The sequence below is a fragment of the Neophocaena asiaeorientalis genome, unplaced genomic scaffold (assembly GCF_003031525.2).
Source record: "Neophocaena asiaeorientalis asiaeorientalis breed wild unplaced genomic scaffold, Neophocaena_asiaeorientalis_V1.1 scaffold36, whole genome shotgun sequence".
Classification (NCBI taxonomy): Eukaryota; Metazoa; Chordata; class Mammalia; order Artiodactyla; family Phocoenidae; genus Neophocaena; species Neophocaena asiaeorientalis.
The window spans coordinates 7,592,366-7,610,833 of NW_020174149.1; the positions used below are offsets into that span (position 1 = coordinate 7,592,366).

Consider the following 18,468-nt stretch of genomic DNA (forward strand, 5'->3'; position numbering starts at 1 on the left):
TGAAAGGGTATTAGATTCTGTCAAATGCTTTTTATACATTTAGTGAGATAATCATGTGATACCTTAGAAATATTAAAGAAAAATCCAACTCAGGGTTGAAGTGAACAATGGACATCTATTAGTCCATGTAACTGAAAAGTCCAGAGGGTATCTTATCTATAGGTATTACACAGTCTGATCAAAGTGTTCAAAAAATGTCATCTAGATTTGCTTCCTTTCCCTGCCTCCCTCAGATCCTCCCACCCGCTTTCCTAGTGTGTGTCGATCATGTTTAGGTCCATGTGATGGCAAAATGACTTCCAGCAGCTCCAGGTAAACATCTTTGAGACCAAAGAAAAAAGAGAGACAGTCTCCATTTCTCTCCACCTTTCCCCAGTCCCAGCAAAAGTCCCAGAATTATTTCTGGTTGGATCCCTTGCCTGTCTTGGAACATATCATTGAGGAAAGGGGATGTGAAGCTCCATTTAAGCCTGAATCATAGGCCCACCCTGGGGCTAGTCAGCGCAACCCAAACTACCTGGATAGAGTGTGCAGAAGGGGGTTTTCAGGAACAGAAATGTGGGAGGTGGATGCTGGGTTGCCAAAAATAAATGTCCACTGTACCTTCTATAGTGAAATAATCCAAGATAATACAAAATATGTGAAATTGGCATTTAAATACTTTAACCCCCTAGCCCATCCCTGGCAGCGGTAGCTTATATGAGCTAAAACTTTTCCCTGCTCATGGAAGTTTCTTGTCTAATCTTCTGAGCAGGGAGTTTGGCTGACACCACTTTCCATGGCTAGTAAGAGATGGCAAAAAAAAAGGGAGTAGGGTTGGACAGGAAGATAGTCTAATGGTAATTGAATGGATCAGGGACTGGTATAGACCCACAGTTTTCATCTGCTCTTTTGTTACCTTGAATATTTTATCATTTTCAAGTGTATTAGGGTTCTCCAGAGAAACAGAACCATATATATACATATGAGGAGATTTATGATAGGAATTGGCTCATGCAGTTATGGAGATTGTGAAGTCCTACAGTCTTTTCTCAGCAAGCTGGAGAACCAGGAAGGCTGGTAACACAATTCAGTCTGAGTTTACAGGCCTGAGAATCGAGGGTGGTGGATGGTTCAAGTCCTGGTCTGAGTCTAAAAGCCCAAGAATGAGGAGCATCAGTGTCCAGGGCAGGAGAAGATGGATGTTGCAGCTCAGGCACAGAGAGGAGATTCACCCTTCCTCTGCCTTTCTGTTCTACTCAGGCCCTCATTAGATTGGATGATGTCCACCCGCATTGTTGATGGCAATCTTTACTCAGTCTGCTGATCCAAATGCTAATATCTCCCAGAGACCCCCTCACAGACACACCCAGAAATAATGGTTTACCAGCTATCTGAGCATCTGGTAGGCCAGTCAAGTTCATACATAAAATTAGCCATCACCCAAACCAAGGTAACAGCAGATTAATTTAAAACAGGAAGTGCATTAATGGCCTCTTCATCATGCATGCCTCTTTTCTCATGCAATTCATGCATCATTCCTGAGCTGTATCTGAGCTTCCCAGGAGTGTACATCGTGAAAGAGCAGTGTGTCTCTACATTACTCTGGACTCTCCATTGCTCTGCCATTAAATCTCAGGTAATGGGAATGAGACATCTGTGGTCTCTTAACACGCCTTCTGAAATTCTAGGAACTTTATGCTTTAAGGAAAAGTTTTTCTTGGTCATAGTTTTTATAGTTACAAACTACAGAATAAAATAATTGAAACTCTTCTAGTGTCATTATAACTTTTCCTAGGTAAATACAGAACCTGTTACAGAGAAGGTATTATTTCAGTTACTATTATCATTTACAAGCTACTTTTAAAATATATTGCAGCTGTGCTGTGCGTGTGTGTGTTTGGGTTATTTAACATTTTTCAGATTCCTGTAAGATAAACCTAGTTTATACCACATTTTTTCAATTTTTAGGCATTTTTTTTCACATTCCAACAGCTCTGAAGTCATGAAGCATCTGAGAATGAGTATCATGTCATTGCTTAATGGGCAGGTTATTTTTTGTTTTTTTTAATTGAAGTATAATTGATTTACAATGTGTTAGTTTCTGGTATACAGCAAAGTGACTCAGTTATATATATATATTTTCTTTTTCATATTCTTTTCCATTATATGTTGTTAGAAGAGATATTGAATACAGTTCCCTGTGCTATACATTAGGACCTTGTTGTTTATCTATTTTCTATACAGTAGTTTGCATCTGCTAATCCCAAACTCCTAATTTATCCCTCCCCCTTTGATAACCCTTTGATAACCATGTTTGTTTTCTATGTCTGAGTCTATGACTGTTTTGTAAGTTCATTCGTATCTTATTTTAGATTTCACACATAAGTGATATCATATGATATTTGTCTTTCTCTGTCTGATTTACTTCACTTAGTATGATAATCTCTAGGTCCATCCGTGTAGCTGTAAATGGAATTTTTTCATTCTTTTTTATGGCTGAGTATTCCTTTGTGTGTGTGTGTACACACACCACATCTTCTTTATCCATTCATCTGTCGATGGCTATTGTAAATAGTGCTGCTGTGAACATAGGGGTGCATGTAGCTTTTTGAATTAGAGTCTTTTCCAGATATATGCCCAGGAGTGGGATGGCTGGATCATACAGTAACTCTGTTTTTAGTTTTTTAAGAAACCCCCATACTGTTTTCCATAGTGGCTGCACCAATTTACATTCCCACCATCAGTGTAGCAGGGTTCCCTTTTCTCCACACCCTCTCCAGCATTTATTATTTGTAGACTTTTTAATGATGGCCATTCTGGCCGGTGTGAGGTGACACCTCATGGTAGTTTTGATTTGCATTTCTCTGATAATTAGTGATATTGAGCATCCTTTCATGTGCCTATTGGTCATCTGTATGTCTTCTTTGGAGAAATGACTGTTTAGGTCTTCTGCCCATTTTTTGATTGGGTTGTTTGTTTTTTGTTATTGAGTTGTATGAGCTATTTGTGTATTTTGGAAATTAAGCCTTGTCGGTCACATCACATGCAAATATTTTAGTTTATCTTCAAATTAATGGTATGTGATGGTTAATTTTTTGTGTCAACTTGCCTGGGCCATGGGGCGCCCAGACATTTGACCTAACATCATTCTGGGTGTGTCTGAGGGTGTTTCTGGATGAGATTAACATTTGAACTGATAGACTGAGTAAAGTAAATCGCTTTCCCTAGTGTGAGTGGATCTCATCCAGTCAGTCGGAGACCTAAGTAGAACAAAAAGGCTGAGTAAGGGGTAGCTCCTCCTGCTTGATTGTTGAGCTGGGATACTGGTCTTTTCCGGTTTTCTCAGTCTCACTGAAACACTGGCTCTTCTTGGGTCTCAAGCCTGATGACTTTTGGACTGGAATTACAGATTGGCTCTCCTGATTCTCTAGCTTGCTGACTGCAGATGTTGGAATTTTGCAGCCTCTATAATTGCATGAGAAAATTCCTTATAATAAATTATATATAGATTTACATACACATTATTGGTTCTGTTTATTTGGAGAACCAAGACTAATACAGATGGGGTCCTAAATTTTAAAATATGATGATTGCGGGTATGCTGAACTCCCTCTACTTGAGAGTCATAGTGGATTTGGAGAGTGTTCACACCAAACATAATCATGGGAGTTGAGCTGTAAGGGAGAAGATGCTACTGTTCTGTACCAGGATAGCTTTCTAGCAATGGGGAGTCAAGGTTTGGGGGTTGTTATGCCAGGAGGGACAGTGTTAGAAAGACATAATTTTCTTCCCAACTCTGTTACGTACTTCCTGTGTGACTTTAGACAGGTCACTTAATCTACCTGGGATTGGTTTCCTTCTCTGTAAAATGAGCTGGTCGGACTAGGTGATTTCAAAGGCCCTTTCCGTTTCTCAGATTCTTAGGGATTGATTCTTCTGTTTCAGTGAGGGGAGATGGCATAAGGTATAAATAATGACTCTCTTGCAAAGGGCTACAATATCACTAATAATATCTGACTCCAGGAGTGTTGGTTATCTACCCAACAAGACAATCTGATGATCAGTTTGATTTCCTGGGTTGTAATGTCTGTGCCAAGAATAGTAGCCCTCGGGTTTGTGTTTCCGTAGAATTTGAAGCCAAGGTCAGGAAGCATCACCTTCTGAAATAAAATTTTCAAGTTCACCCCAAGAGGTTTTCTAGCCAGTAATCAACTTGTGGGGGTGTTGAGATAAGGCCGTGGGGCTCCTGATGTCCAGTAAAGGGTCTAGGTTCATCGCTGGGAAGGAAGTCCCCAGTATAAGATGGAATAAGAGGAACATAAGCCATGAGTAACAAAGATGTTACTCATCTTTGATTGAGAAGGCTTATAGGGAAGGGTATTTCAGTGACTGGTGTGAGGGTGGATATTGAGAATTGGTCTTTATCCAATTTTGTTTAAGGAAGTGAGAGATGTGGTACCTGAGCAGGCCTGAGTGTTCTGGTTCCTAGAAAGCAGACCCTGATGAAGTAAATGATGAGTGAAACATCTCGCTTGCCACCTAACTCCTGTGCCTGAGCTTAGATTTAGTGCTGACCATTCAGCCTCCTGATTAAAAATGTAAGTTTCCCTGAACTATGATCTTAGGCTATGGGTGCTCCAGGAAGTGCACTGATCTTCTGTTATAACGTAATAAATCGATGCTGTTACCAGAAGGGGAACCCCTTCCAGGGCCCAAGAGTGGGCTCTTGTCTAACACCCGGGAATGAATTGTCCGAGGAGACACACATGCTGACAAAGCAAAAGACTTTATTGGGAAGGGCCCCCCGGCGGGGGAGAGCAGCAGGGAAAGGAAACCCAGGAGAACTGCTCTGCCACGTAGCTCACATCTCAGGTTTTATGGTAATGGTAAGGTTAGCTTGCCGGGTCGTCTCTGGCCAGTCATCTTGCTTGTGCCCATATTTGGTCCAATTCCTGGTGACGCACGCATCTCTCAGTCAAGGTGGGTTTCTGGGACATCGGCAGGACATATTATGGCTGGCATCTCCTCCCTCCTTTTGGCCCCTCCCGATTTCTGCCAGCTGGTGGTAGCTGGTCAGTTCCGTGTTTCTTATCGAGACCTCCTGTTGTGAGATAACTCATGCAAGCAGTTATTATTCTGCCTGGCCAGGGTGGGCGGTTTCAGTTAGTGGTTCCCTAACAATACTACTGTGACATCAGTTGGTGACTTACGTATTTAGCTGGTGTGAGTCAATTCCCAAGGGCCCATCAGGTATGTACCTGAGCAGCCCTTGGGGCTCTGCGCAAAGCGCCTACCAGCCTTCGCTCCAGCTGTCTCAGCTGTAGAAGAGTCTAGTGAGAGAAATGTATCCTTAAAAGCCTATGGCATTTCAGAGAAGGAAAAAATACATCTGATGAGGAGACTAACAAGGCTTATGCAGAGGTAGTCAGGGATGACATTTTAGGAAGATCCAGTCTGAGCAAAAGCCCTGAGGCAGGCACACAGCAAGTAAGTTTGGTTTGACTAGAACATAGGTTGTGTAAGAGGACTAGATAAGATGTGTGTTTCCACTGAATATGGTTCGTCCCCTGAAATGCTGTGAAGTAAAAGTAGTTAAGCCCTTGAATGTTTTAAGATTATTCCATTTCAGTGGATCAATACCAAATAGTAAGTTTAAAGTTATCTTTCCTTAGGGAACATATGACCCTAGGCAGGCGTATTAGACAGCACTTCGCATGATGTTGAAAGGGCAGCATAATCTTTTCTCTCATTTCTAGGTTTGAAATAATTTTTCTTAACCAGAGGGGAGGAGGGAGAGCAAGGATGTTAACAATAATCTTTGGAAAATACTAATCTTTTATCTTAGAAAAAGTAAAAATCAAAGATTACTAGTACTGTATTAGGGGGAAAAAGGAATAAAAATCATAAGTAATCCCATTACCTAGAGAATCATCACCATATTTATTGCTGATCCTTCCAGACTTCTATGCAAAAATGAGATCAAACATACAGATCTTTTCTAACTTATTTCTTTCCCTTAGAATTTTCCCCCAGAATGTAAGTTCCTTGGAGCTAGAATCCAGCATCCTTTGTTAGGTCCTATTCCTGTGTCCTGGGAAGCAGTAATTGAGACCATGCTCTTGCTTCTGTTTTCAGGTTGGCAGCCTCGGTGGTTCCTTCTCTGTGGGGGAATATTATCTTATTATGATTCTCCTGAAGATGCTTGGAAAGGCTGCAAAGGGAGCATCCAGATGGCGGTGTGTGAAATTCAAGGTGAGAAGCCAAGACACTTGCAGGTTTTATTTTTCTTTCTGTTTCTCCCCCAAAATAAAAAAAAAACCACTGGCTTCTGTGTGCCTTTCTTTGCTGCTCCCATAGTATAAAGATATATAATGTTACGTCCCCCAGAAAAAGTCTTACAAGTCAGACCTAAAACTGCAGCGAGTTTTTACAAGGAGCTTGGTTTAGAGGAAGTCAGAATAAATGAGAGCAATGTGCTTAGTAACCACACATGTAGTGCTCATTCCTTGGTCACCTGCTCCCCTCGGGCTTGTGGCAGTTTGCTAAGCTTATTTGTCTTTTTATTGCAACATCAAACACTTCTGTGTTTAAGTCACGACGCATACACACCTTCTCACCACCACCACCATGCTCAAAACTAAACAAGCAAACACCTAACAGACCTGCAAATAGCCTTTTCTTCTTGGTTTTGAGAATCTTGAGACATGCTGAGGGGATGTGGCTCAGAAACCGACTAGAGGGGAATTTGGGGCACGGGGCTGGGGGTGAAGGAGAGTGTGGCTTACTTGCTTCCTCTCCTAAAGTGTTCTAAGGGAATTCTCACGTTTTTGATAGGACTAGTGAAGGAAAGTAGAAAGGAAAGATGTGGTGTTCTTGATTGCTTTTCAATAACCCAAGGAGAGAAAGAGTACATCCTTACTTGTTTGCATCAAGCCTTTTTGGTGGCAGAGCAGCATACTTTACACACACACACACACACCAGAAGAGAGATTTTTCCTCTCTCCTCTTATAAATGATCCTAAGGAGATTTAGGTGATTCTTTTTTAGGCCAAAGTCCTGGTGAGACCTTGGAGCCAATTGCAGAGTTTTCCTTCTCCATTAGCAGAGACCTCTAGGAAGAGATAAATAAACCAGGAGAAGTAGTAAGGGCTGACATCCTCTCTTGGAGGAAGCTCTCAGTGACTGGCGCGCCAGTTAAGCTCAAGAATTTGGATGGAGTGGAGGCTACCCAGATAGGGCTTTTCTGGGTTTCTGACCTCCCTATGCCTTGCTTCCAGTTCATTCTGTAGATAACACACGCATGGACCTGATAATCCCTGGGGAACAATATTTCTACCTGAAGGCCAGAAGTGTGGCTGAGAGACAACGGTGGCTGGTAGCCTTAGGGTCAGCCAAGGCTTGCCTGACAGACAGTAGGACCCAGAAAGAAAAAGGCAAGTATTGATTGTCCTCTGGACTGGGAACCCTGGGAATCACCTAGTGGCATCTCTGGGTTCCCATATTTGTTATCTTGCTTCTGACCACCTAGCCATAGCCAGCTTTTTTTTTTTTAAAGTAGTTATGTATTCAGTATTTTACTTATTTATTTTTGGCTGTGTTGGGTCTTCGTTTCTGTGTGAGGGCTTTCTCTAGTTGCGGCAAACAGGGGCCACTCTTCATCGCGGTGCGCCGGCCTCTCACTATCGCTGCCTCTCTTGTTGCGGAGCACAGGCTCCGGACGCGCAGGCTCAGCGGCCATGGCTTACGGGCCTAGTTGCTCTGCGGCATGTGGGATCTTCCCAGACCAGGGCTCGAACCCGTGTCCCCTACTTTGGCAGGCAGATTCTCAACCACTGCACCCCCAGGGAAGCCCCCATAGCCAGCTCTTTATATCATGCAAATGCTGTATATCTCAGTGGACCTTAAACAGTCTATACCTGAGTCTTCTTTCTTAGCATGTCATAGTAGAAAGAATGCAGGTTTTGGAGCCAGATACAACTGGGTTCAAATCATGGCTTTGTGACCTTGACATAGGTCACTTAACCTCTCTAATCTTCAGTTTCCTTATATTTTGAAAAGAGGTAATTACCTATCTTAGAAGGATTACCATGAGGTACCTTGTCTGGCACAAAGTTGACTTGTGGTAAAGAGTAGCTGAGCCAGAGAAGCCTTGGATCTGGTATTTCCTGCAGTAACACCCCGCTTTCCCCGCCCTGTTCCTGGGGTAGATGGATACTTAATTGTCAGGTTGCTGCTGCTTAATGCTCATTGACTCAACATCATTAGGTCTCCTGAGAACCATGGCATAACTTTCTATTTTGCCTGGGTCACGAGTGCCAGGGCTTACTGCCTGAGCTCTGCCTTCCCAGCCCCCCAGCCTCAAATGTACACCTGAAAAGATTGGTGGGAGAGAGGGGCCTCTGGGAACAAGTGTTTCAGGGGACCTTTCTCATGACACATATGGCAGATGTGCTTAACTCTTCAAGTAGACACAGTAAAATGACCTATTTGTTGGTTGTTTTTCAATGCTAAGTCGAGAGCAAATTCTAGACACTGTCAGCTCTGACTCAGATCAGGTGGTAATGTGCAGCTTTTTCACGGAGAAGCAAGCAGAGGCAGTTATGATTGTAGCCGAGCCCTCAGCGCCAGGATGGCTGGAGTGCCGTGCTAATGAAGGAGCAGCAGGTGTGCAGAGGGTGCCGTTCACCTTGCCAGGCAGCATGCTGGACCAGTCCTCTGAATTCACAAGCTGTCTTATTAGTGGTAATTGCATGTTACTGAACACTGTTTCCCAGTTTTGAGCACTGGATAGATAGCTGTGACCCCATTTTACAGATAGGAAAACTGTGGCAGAACTGAGACCAAAACCCTGAACCCTTGACTGTTCCCAGTTCTGACACAAGTGGATCAGAGGTATACTGTCTCCTTCTTCCTGTACTGGTGATCATTAAATATGTTGGCTCAAGAAATAGTGTAGATTACTTCAGAAGACTAGAAATCTCCTTTTTCTCTTTTTCTTGCTCCCATAACTTCAAATATGTCATATCTGTAACCCATACTATAAACATCTGACTTTAGGCATAGATTATATTTCACTTATCTGTATAGTATGCTAACTAGTATATCAGTTATTTATTCTGGGAATTACGTTTTCATCATTTTGTTATTTAGAGTTTGCTGAAAACACTGAAAACTTGAAAACTAAAATGTCGGAACTAAGACTCTACTGTGATCTTCTTGTTCGGCAAGTAGATAAAACAAAAGAAGTGACCGCAACTGGTGTGTCCAATTCTGAGGTAAAATACCGTTCTTCTTAGCCACGTGACAAGTAGCGCCAGATGTTGCTTACAGGTGCTGCTTATTCTCACATAATCCCTACCTTGGAATTTACTGTTTTTCAGAGAAAAAAAGTGACAGACTTCAACAAAGAGAAGTGTGTGCATTTCAGCATATGGAAGCGTATAGTTTTCCTTCCTGGGATGAATTCAGGATTAATTAATTGATAATTTTGGAACTTTTAACTTTAGTACTGATGTACTAAAATATGTGTCTCCCCAGTTTGCATAACTTTCTAAAATATAACCTTAGCTGTCTGGCAGAGCCACTTCTATACTACGCATGTGGCTCCTAAGGTGACAGCATCGTGTCTGTCAGTAATATGTATCTGTCACCTCTGATGAGACTGTAACAGGATTTTATTTCACCGAAATAGATGTTCTGCTTGAGTAGAGACTAGTGATTTCAAAGATAGAGACACAGCTTCATTTCTCTTCATCATCAGCAAGGATTGCGGTTTTTATCATTTATTAATGAAATTGTTATTTACTCATTCTAAAACATATATTAAAAGGTCTATCTGGTGTTAAGCTATGTATTGAATGGTTCACATTAACCAGAGAGGGGTCTCTGCTCTGCTCTCAGAGAAGTTATCTGAAAAACAGTGCCCACAAAATGAAGAATCTGTAGATTATAATTAATGCGTTTAAATTACTTTTCTTAGGTGGTGTATCACTATGCTACTAGTAATATATGTGCTCTAAGTTTTTCTAATAAAGGTGGTTTAACTAACTTTCACTCACTTTTTGGGGGGTCTCTCTTACTCATTCAGCAACTGCCTATCGTGTACAAGATACTGTGCTGGGGGAGGGAGATGGGAGGGGTACCAAAACACTTCAGTCCTGCTTTTGGGATGTTAGAGACTAGAGCATTGATTCTCAACCCAGAGCAGTTTTGGTCCTCAGGAGACATTGGGCAACGTCTGAGACACTTTTGGTTGTCACTACTGGGGGAGTGCTGTTGGCATCTAAGGGGCAGAGGCCGGACGCTGCTTAATATCTGCAATGGATAGGAGAGCCACTCCCCCTATATCCCCTGCTCCAATAAGCCAACCCCAAATGCCAGTGATGCCAAGGTAGAGCAGCCCTGGTCTAGTAGGAAGGGAAAAAGTGAACACAGCAATGTTTAATTCTAGGAAGTGTTTATAGTAAGTGCCTTGGGAACTTGCTTATGAAACTGTGGTTATGATATTGTGATTTATAATAAGAAATATATGTTTGGTCTTTGTCTAGGTTTTGGCACAGAGCTCCAAAAAAATAACCCTTGGAATTTCCAGGTGATAAAAAGTGTCTTTGTTATGTTAATTGGAAAATACTAAGGATAGAGGCTCTGGTTGACTGTAGACCCAAGCAAGTGATTAGAGGGTTGGAACTTTCATTCCTACCCCCTCACCTCCTGGGAGGGGAGAGGGACTGAAGATTGACTTCAGTCACCCTTGGCCAATGATTTAATCAGTCGTGCCCATTTAACGAAGCTTCCCTAACCCACAGCATGGGGTTTGGAGAGCTCCCGAGTTGGTGAATATGTGTTGACTGGGGAGAGTGGCATACTCAGGGAGCATGGAAGTGCCAAGCCTCTTCCCACATGCCTTGCCCTATGCATCTCTTCCATCTGGCTGTTCCTGAGTTATATGCTTTTATAATATACTGGCAGTCTAATAAGTTAAATGTTTCTTTTAGTTCTATGAGCTGCTCTGGCAAAGTAACTAAACACAAGGAGGGGGTTGTTGGAATCTTCATTCTAGAGTGGGTCAGTCAGTAGTACAAGTGACACCCTGAACTTGCCATTGGTGTCTGAAGTGGGGGTGGGGAGCAGTCTTGTAGGACTGAGCGCTTAACCTGTGAGATCTGACACTATTTCCAGGTAAATTGTGTCAGAATTGTAAGACACCCAGCTGGTGTCCAAGAATTTCTTGGTGGTGTGGAAAAAAAACCACACATTGTAATTGGTGTCTGAAAAATAGTGGTTCACGACCAGTAACATCTAGCTTGTTAGAAATACAAAATTGAGGAAACTATAGAGGCTATGGTTAAAGAACAAAATTCAACTGAGTAAAATTTAAAGATCTTATTAGCTTTATTCAGCAATTCATAAATCGGGCAGCATCCAGTCTAGCAGATAGAAAGGAGCTGTGAAGAGCTGTACCAGGCTAGAGATCTTTATGGACCAAAGTGAACAGGAACAAGGAAGTTATACTGGGCATTTGCTGAATGGTTAAAGCAGGGTTACTTTTCTTATATGGAGCAAAGGGAAGTCTTGGAGCCAGGTCAGTACACTCACTAACTTGTGCTGAGCAGGCAAGCACTGATTGGTTGACCTAGGCCTGCCTTTTCTGGGAGAGCCCAGCATAGAAACTTGGATAAGTTTTTGGTTTGCTGTTGTGAGACTTAGCATGAGTGACTCCATCTTGGGCCCAATCTGGTAACTTTAATACCACTAAGATGTGGTTACCAAACTCTCTAGTCAGCGGGTAGCCTCAGTTTCCTGAACAACTTATTAATATCAATATCCAGAGGAAAAACAACCTGAGCAAGTGAAATAACTTGGAGAAAAAAATGATTAGATATTCAGAATAATTCCAGTTGCTGAAACCTCTTAGACTCATCTTTACTGAAAGACTCATCTGTACTGTGATTTGTGGTTTCTAATGCTTCTACTCTAGAACTTCATTTTTACTCAGACAGTGGGAGACATTTTTCCATTGATCCCCCTGGTCTTTAGTCCATGTAATTCTGTTTGGTGTCTGCCACCCCTTAGAGACCGCAAACTCCACAAGGGCTCAGCGCCTAGCACCTGAAAAAGTGCTGTCATATAGTGTTGTTGAGTTGAGAGAAGTCGTTGCCTTCAGTTGGAGTGGTGGGTGAGCATGAAGGGCAGATTGAGGGTAGGGCTTGAGTATGATTAATAGATAAGTTGGACTTGCTCAGTCTTTTTCTTTTATAACTGATACACATATTTGTCCAGCAAAATAGACGGGTACATGATTATTGTTATCACCCGTTATTAGCTGGATAAAACCTCTAAGGACATTCCACAACTGGGCTTTTTCCTTTTTGGCAAGGTAAAGGAGTCTTCACCCTGGTTGTTTTGTAGGAGGGAATTGATGTGGGAACTCTGCTGAAATCAACCTGCAATACTTTTCTGAAGACTTTGGAAGAATGCATGCAGATCGCAAACGCAGCCTTCACTTCTGAGCTGCTCTATCGCACTCCCCCAGGATCACCTCAGCTGGCCATGCTCAAGTCCAACAAGGTAACAGACCAGGTCAGCTTGGCTGCAGTAGGGCATGATGAAAAGTTAAGAAAGTGATATACTGAGCTAAGTTCTCCATCACCCTTTGGCAACTGATAAAGACATTTTTGTAGTGGACTTTCTTTTATGTCCACTATTATATATGCCCTTAGTCCCTTGTATCCAGTCAGTTAGTGTTGGCAGTTTTACCACCTGAACATGTCTCTCTCTGATGTAGCTAGTTTCTTGTCTCCAGCCTCCTTGTCCAGGGAGTCTTGCTGAGATTGGTGACAGCCTTCTAACTAGTTGCCTTCAGCTCGACTCTTGAGGCAGCCTACAGTGTTTCTGTTCATGCAGTGTAAATTGGGCCACTTTACCTAAACCTTTTAGTGGCTCCCTCATTGCCTACAGGTTAAAGTCAAAACGTCTTAGCCCCTTCCCACATCACCAACCTCTTTCTTTTTCATAACCTGGCTTGAATGTATTAACTGCTTGTAGCTCCCCCACTTCTTTGGGCCATTTCCCAGTACCAAGAATGCCCTTCTCACCTGTCTTGCCCTGCTTAGCTCTTATTCATCCTTCAAAATTTAATCTCTCTTTCCCTGAATCCCTTAGTTGGGCTAAGAGTTCCTCCTCTACACATACCCCTATTTTAGCCTTATTCTATATTGAAAGTACCTTAAGGGCAAGAACCCCATACTGTTTACCTTTATGCTTCCAGTGTTTGATACAATGCTGTATCATAGTTTGGTATTTAATAATATTTAATGAGTGTAATAGTAATTACAAGAAAGCTAACCACCAAGGGTATAAATATGGTAATTAGGCCCTTCAAAAGACCATCTTCCTTTTTCTTAGAAATTTGGGTATCCTTATTTGAGACTGGTTGGGATCAATGACTCCTTTCTTTTGGGAAGACCTAAAATTATTCCTCTTGAGTGGGGCAGTGTGTGTTATGATCATATTTACCACTTTCATATGTGATAAAACTCTAAATATATTCTGTTGGGAGTTTAACATGTGAATTTTCTTTTCTTTGCTTCTTTTAAAGATGAAACATCCTATTGTACCAATTCATAATTCATTGGAAAGGTACAGTAACATTTTTTGTTTTTTCTTCTTTCTAAAAATATAAAATAAGGATATTGGTATTCCTTGTTTTTTTTTTTTTTTAAGAAATCATGTGGTGGGCTTCCCTGGTGGTGCAGTGGTTAAGAATCCGCCCGCCAATGCAGGGGACACGGGTTCGAGCCCTAGTCCGGGAAGATCCCACTTGCTGCGGAGCAACTAAGCCCGTGTGCCACAACTACTGAGCCTGTGCTCTAGAGCCCACGCGCCGCATCTACTGAAGCCCACGTGCTCTAGAGCCCGTGCTCCACAACAAGAGAAGCCACCACATTGAGAAGCCCATGCACAGCTACAAAGAGTAGCCCCTGCTCACTGCAACTAGAGAAAGCCCATGTGCAGCAACAATGACCCAACACAGCCAAAAATAATAAATAAATTTTAAAAAGAAAAGGAAAGAAATCATGTGGTGGTTTTTCTCATGGTTTGAGATGATACCAGAGGTGAACCTGAAGCACTGCAAATCTTTCATTCAGCACTGACTACTAGGGAAGATGTTTGCATTTCCCCAGGATATGGATCTCACCCACCACATCTAATAACTTTTCATTTCTCTGTTGTACTGAGCATTGGAACCTCCTCTCTTGTGAAGGAGCCGAGCATTGATTTAAATGTGGTTTTATCAGAAAAGACAGTGCTATTTTGTTTCATTTAAAAATAAAAATCTTAGGTAGCTTTACAGGTTGGAAAAAGAACATAATATCAAAATCTGAACTACTGAAAAAAAGTACACGTTTACACAGTTGTGTTCCTATTATTTAGGGTCTTTATTCAGTTATTATTTCATATAAGCATTCCTGTATTTTGACATTGTCCATGTATTTGTCCTTTCAAGTTATTATTTAATATTTTCATCTCTTTATATACAGTTGTTTGTTTCTTTAGTACAAGGATTGTTCCCCAATTTGGTTAATAATTTTCTCCTGATCTAAATATTTCTACTAGGAACATCTTTGTAGACTTTTTGTTTTCTTTTGAGGTATTTCATCAATATACTCCTATATTTTTAATTGCCAAGTTGAAATACGGTATTTTTTTTAGAAAAACAAATGCTTTTCCTGGAGTCAACATGTAGCTTGGACCTTTTCCCTTTATTCTTATTAGAAGAAAATGGTTTTGTTCTAATTTGGCTGAGTCTAGTTATTTATAATAAGATGTTATGATTGTCCCTTTAACAGAATCAGTTATTTCACTTGCATGTTAAATAGCCTTTTATGTTACCCTAAAGAGCAACAGATACTCAGGATGTATTGTGTCCTCCTGGGGTTTTTTTGTCTTCCTTGACCACAGCTGTGGCTTCTAGACAGTTAACTGCTAGGCAAACAAATGAAAGTGGCCAGTGATTTGAGAGGTGAGGAGAGAGGAAAAAAACCTTCCAGGGAGAAGCTGAGGAAAGTGAGAAAAAGTGTTGAATGTGGTACCTGTAGAAAAGCTGATTGAAAACCCAAGTGCTATCAGTGAATATTTCCTGTTGCTGGTGGGGAGCAGGAAGTTGGAGTCAGCTGAGGGTGCATGAAGAGCCATGAATGGCTCTTTGGTCTCTGAACTTCAGCCTGGAGACAGGCCTGCTCCCAGCACAGGAGGATACCTGCCTTTGAGGCAGGAGGGTGGGGTGAGAGATTTGGCTTGATTTAACAGTTCTGTTTTTCAATCAGCATTAAAAGGAGTTGGTCATTGTGGTTGTGGACCCTTCCCCATCCCTCAGAATAGGATCTATCTGTGCAGTCTATTTATGACCAAATAATTGGACTTCTTGGCTTTTCTCCTTTTAAAAAAATTTTAGGCAAACAGAGTTAAACAGCTGTGAGAACGGATCTTTACATATGGAGATAAATGATGGTGAAGAAATCCTAATGAAAAACAAGAGCTCCTTATGTTTGAAACCTGCAGAGACAGATCGCAGCATATCAAGTGAAGAAAATACAGATGATAATATAACAGGTAAAAACAAAAAAGATGTGAGGCAAACCATTGAATAAAAGGATCATGGGGCTTTGATTCATTATCCATGATGCGACACTTGATAGGGATTGACCTCAAGACAGCGTGCTAGGTAGCTCCCGAGGCAGCTGTTCGTAAGATAACAGAGTTCACTTGAAAACGTTCTGCCATCCCACCTGACCCCCCTATTGAAAAGGCAGAATGAAGAGGAGTTTCCCACTCACTGTTCTTAGCTGTGATGTCCATGGGCTTCAGTGAGCTGTAGCTGTCTGTGCTGACTTTTTAGAGAGTATGAGTATTAGGGCCTTCTGCTCAGAATTTCAAAGTCCATTGAACATAGACTATGATGTGAGCTTAAGAGTCTGCAGAGTTATGGCAGTTCAGTTTTCCATCCTCCTGGTTTCTGGTGAAGCCTGAGGATGTCTGAATTCACCAGCCACCATCAGACTTTCGCCTGGCCGTCTCTGTGTTCATCAAGCCAAATTCCCAAGTTTTAGGTAATAACCTGTAGTTGAAAGTGCTGCCCTTTTCGATTTACTAATTTCATTGGCTCTAGCTACTGAAACCAACTTCAGATCAGTCCATGACAACCATCTTAGAGTTTTTAATTGTGTTATAAGTGTGTACTAAATAGTTTGAAAATAAAATTTTTTTTAAAGTTTCCTCCTCATCTACTCTGGTGAGTGGGAGGAAGAAAAGATGCATTTTCATAGCTGTTAACCTGCAGCAAGCAATCCATACATCACTGAAGTCTTATCCCTTGAGAAAATAATAGACAGGAGAATTTCTGTCAAAACAGTACTATTATTTATTTGACCCAATAATTTTTTTCTAGGAATTTGTCCTCAGGGAATAGTCAGATTTAAAGACAAATATATATGGACAGGGATGTCCTTTATGACATTACAGTTAATTCTCATTACTCATGGTAGTTTTGTTCTATAAAGTCACCGCAAACACTGAATTAGAAAATACTGAACCGTTGCTCCTAGGGGAAATACATGGTTAGGTTCCTGCAAGCCTCTTTTCACATTTTCATCAGCTGATCAGAACATATTGTTGTTTTGTGTGTTTCTGTTTAAAGACACCTTGTTGGGGAGAGGGATAAATTGGAAGATTGGGATTGACATATACATACTACTATGTATAAAATAGGTAACTAATAAGGAACTACTGTATAGCACAGGGGACTCTACTCAGTACTCTGTAATGGCCTATATGGGAAAAGAATCTAAAAAAGAGTGGATATATGTATATGTATAACTGATTCACTTTGCTGTACACCTGAAACTAACACAACATTGTAAACCAACTCTACTCCAATAAAAATTAAAAAGAAAAGAGTCCCTCCTCCTAAAGGAAAAAAAAAAAGATACCTTGTTTATATATATTGTTGACTCATTAACATTGAACCCATGGCCAACAGCACTATAACTCATGCCTGAACGAAGCTTATCTCTTTTTTTTTTTTTTTTTTTTTTTTTTTTTGTGCGCTTTTTTTTTTTTCTTTTTTTGTTGTTTTTTTTTAAGCGCTCCGCGGCACGTGGAATCCTCCCGGACCGGGGCACAAACCCACGTCCCCTGCATCGGCAGGCGGACTCTCAACCACTGCGCCACCAGGGAAGCCCACGAAGCTTATCTTATATAAGCTTATATGACACGTGTTTTTCCATAAGGCACATCACAGCCTTCTTGTGCTTAGGAACACTAGGCAGCACTACACTTGGGGGTCCTTTTAAACAGCAAAATCAACAACAAAATGCACAAAAATGCAAAAAAAAAAATGGCACTAAATAAACACATTTGCGTACAGTAGGAAAGGTGAAACAAGAAGGCAGAGTGTCACCTTGTTCGACCTCAGCTGGGAACATGCGTGTCAGGTAACTCAAATTTTTTCACTACTCTGCACATATCCAAAATGACTGCAAGAGTGCCATGAACATTGATTTTAGTATTACAAATAAACTTCAGCAAGTAGGCAAATCCACAAAGACAGAATACACTAATATTGAGGGTCAACTCTATTTATAATACTGAAAGTTTAGAAACTACCTAAATGCCCGCCACATAAACATGAGTCAATATTACATGGTCATTAAAACCATGTTTTGAAGAGTATTGAATGATAATGAAAATATTCATGATATACCGTTCAGTGAAAACAGGCTGGATGGAAATCGACATGTATTTAAACTCAATTTTGTTTGTGTGTATATGTGTAGTATTTCACTGATTTTTCTTTCTGTATACTTTTCTGTGTTAAAAATGTTCAACAATGAATAGATATATATAGTAATCTTATAATACATAAATAAAAGGTTGGTGATAGGTATCTCCTGCTTTACAGTCCAACGTGAAATGATAAAGGAAGATGGAGAGGAAAACCTGGGAAATCATGACAGCCACTTGGCACAGTCTGAATCACACTCCTCAAGCAGCTCTCCAGAAGCCCACTGGGAAGAAGGCCGAGAAGTCATCCCAACTTTCTTTAGTACCATGAACACCAGGTATTCTGTACTCTCTAAAATCACTGACAGTCGGATACGAGCTTTCCTTCTGGAAAGTCAATGTTGGCGTTCCTTTCAGGGGATGGCGTATCCTAACAGAATAGAGAATGTGGCATACCAAGCATCTGCTTTACTGTTCACCTTGCCTGAAGCAGTGGATGAGAAGGAACCGGATTGTGAGAGTACACTCGGTCAACAAGTTTTAGCTTGCTTTGGTGGATTATCTTTGGAAAATGATTGTATTAGACTGTGTTATAATAGAAGAACAGTCACTGGGGCATATTTGTGAGATGAAGTTAAATGATTTGACCTACAGAGGGGCAGCTGTTTTCACGACTGCCTGTGAACTGCAGAGCATGCTAATGTT

General features: G+C 41.2%; 1 protein-coding gene across 2 annotated transcripts in view; it reads left to right on the top strand.

Moving 5' to 3' along the window:
* PLEKHA8 (pleckstrin homology domain containing A8) overlaps positions 1 to 18,468 on the top strand; it is a 73,664-nt gene that overhangs the window by 27,863 nt on the left and 27,333 nt on the right. The window contains exons 2-8 of one of the 2 annotated variants that reach the window (XM_024755064.1): positions 6,118 to 6,234; positions 7,260 to 7,415; positions 9,133 to 9,257; positions 12,391 to 12,549; positions 13,580 to 13,620; positions 15,437 to 15,594; positions 17,942 to 18,101. In XM_024755064.1, the coding sequence (XP_024610832.1) occupies positions 6,118 to 6,234; positions 7,260 to 7,415; positions 9,133 to 9,257; positions 12,391 to 12,549; positions 13,580 to 13,620; positions 15,437 to 15,594; positions 17,942 to 18,101 (916 nt within the window). Of the gene's footprint in view, positions 1 to 6,117; positions 6,235 to 7,259; positions 7,416 to 9,132; positions 9,258 to 12,390; positions 12,562 to 13,579; positions 13,621 to 15,436; positions 15,595 to 17,941; positions 18,415 to 18,468 lie in introns of those variants that run through there. The other variant, XM_024755063.1, reaches the window with a different exon arrangement.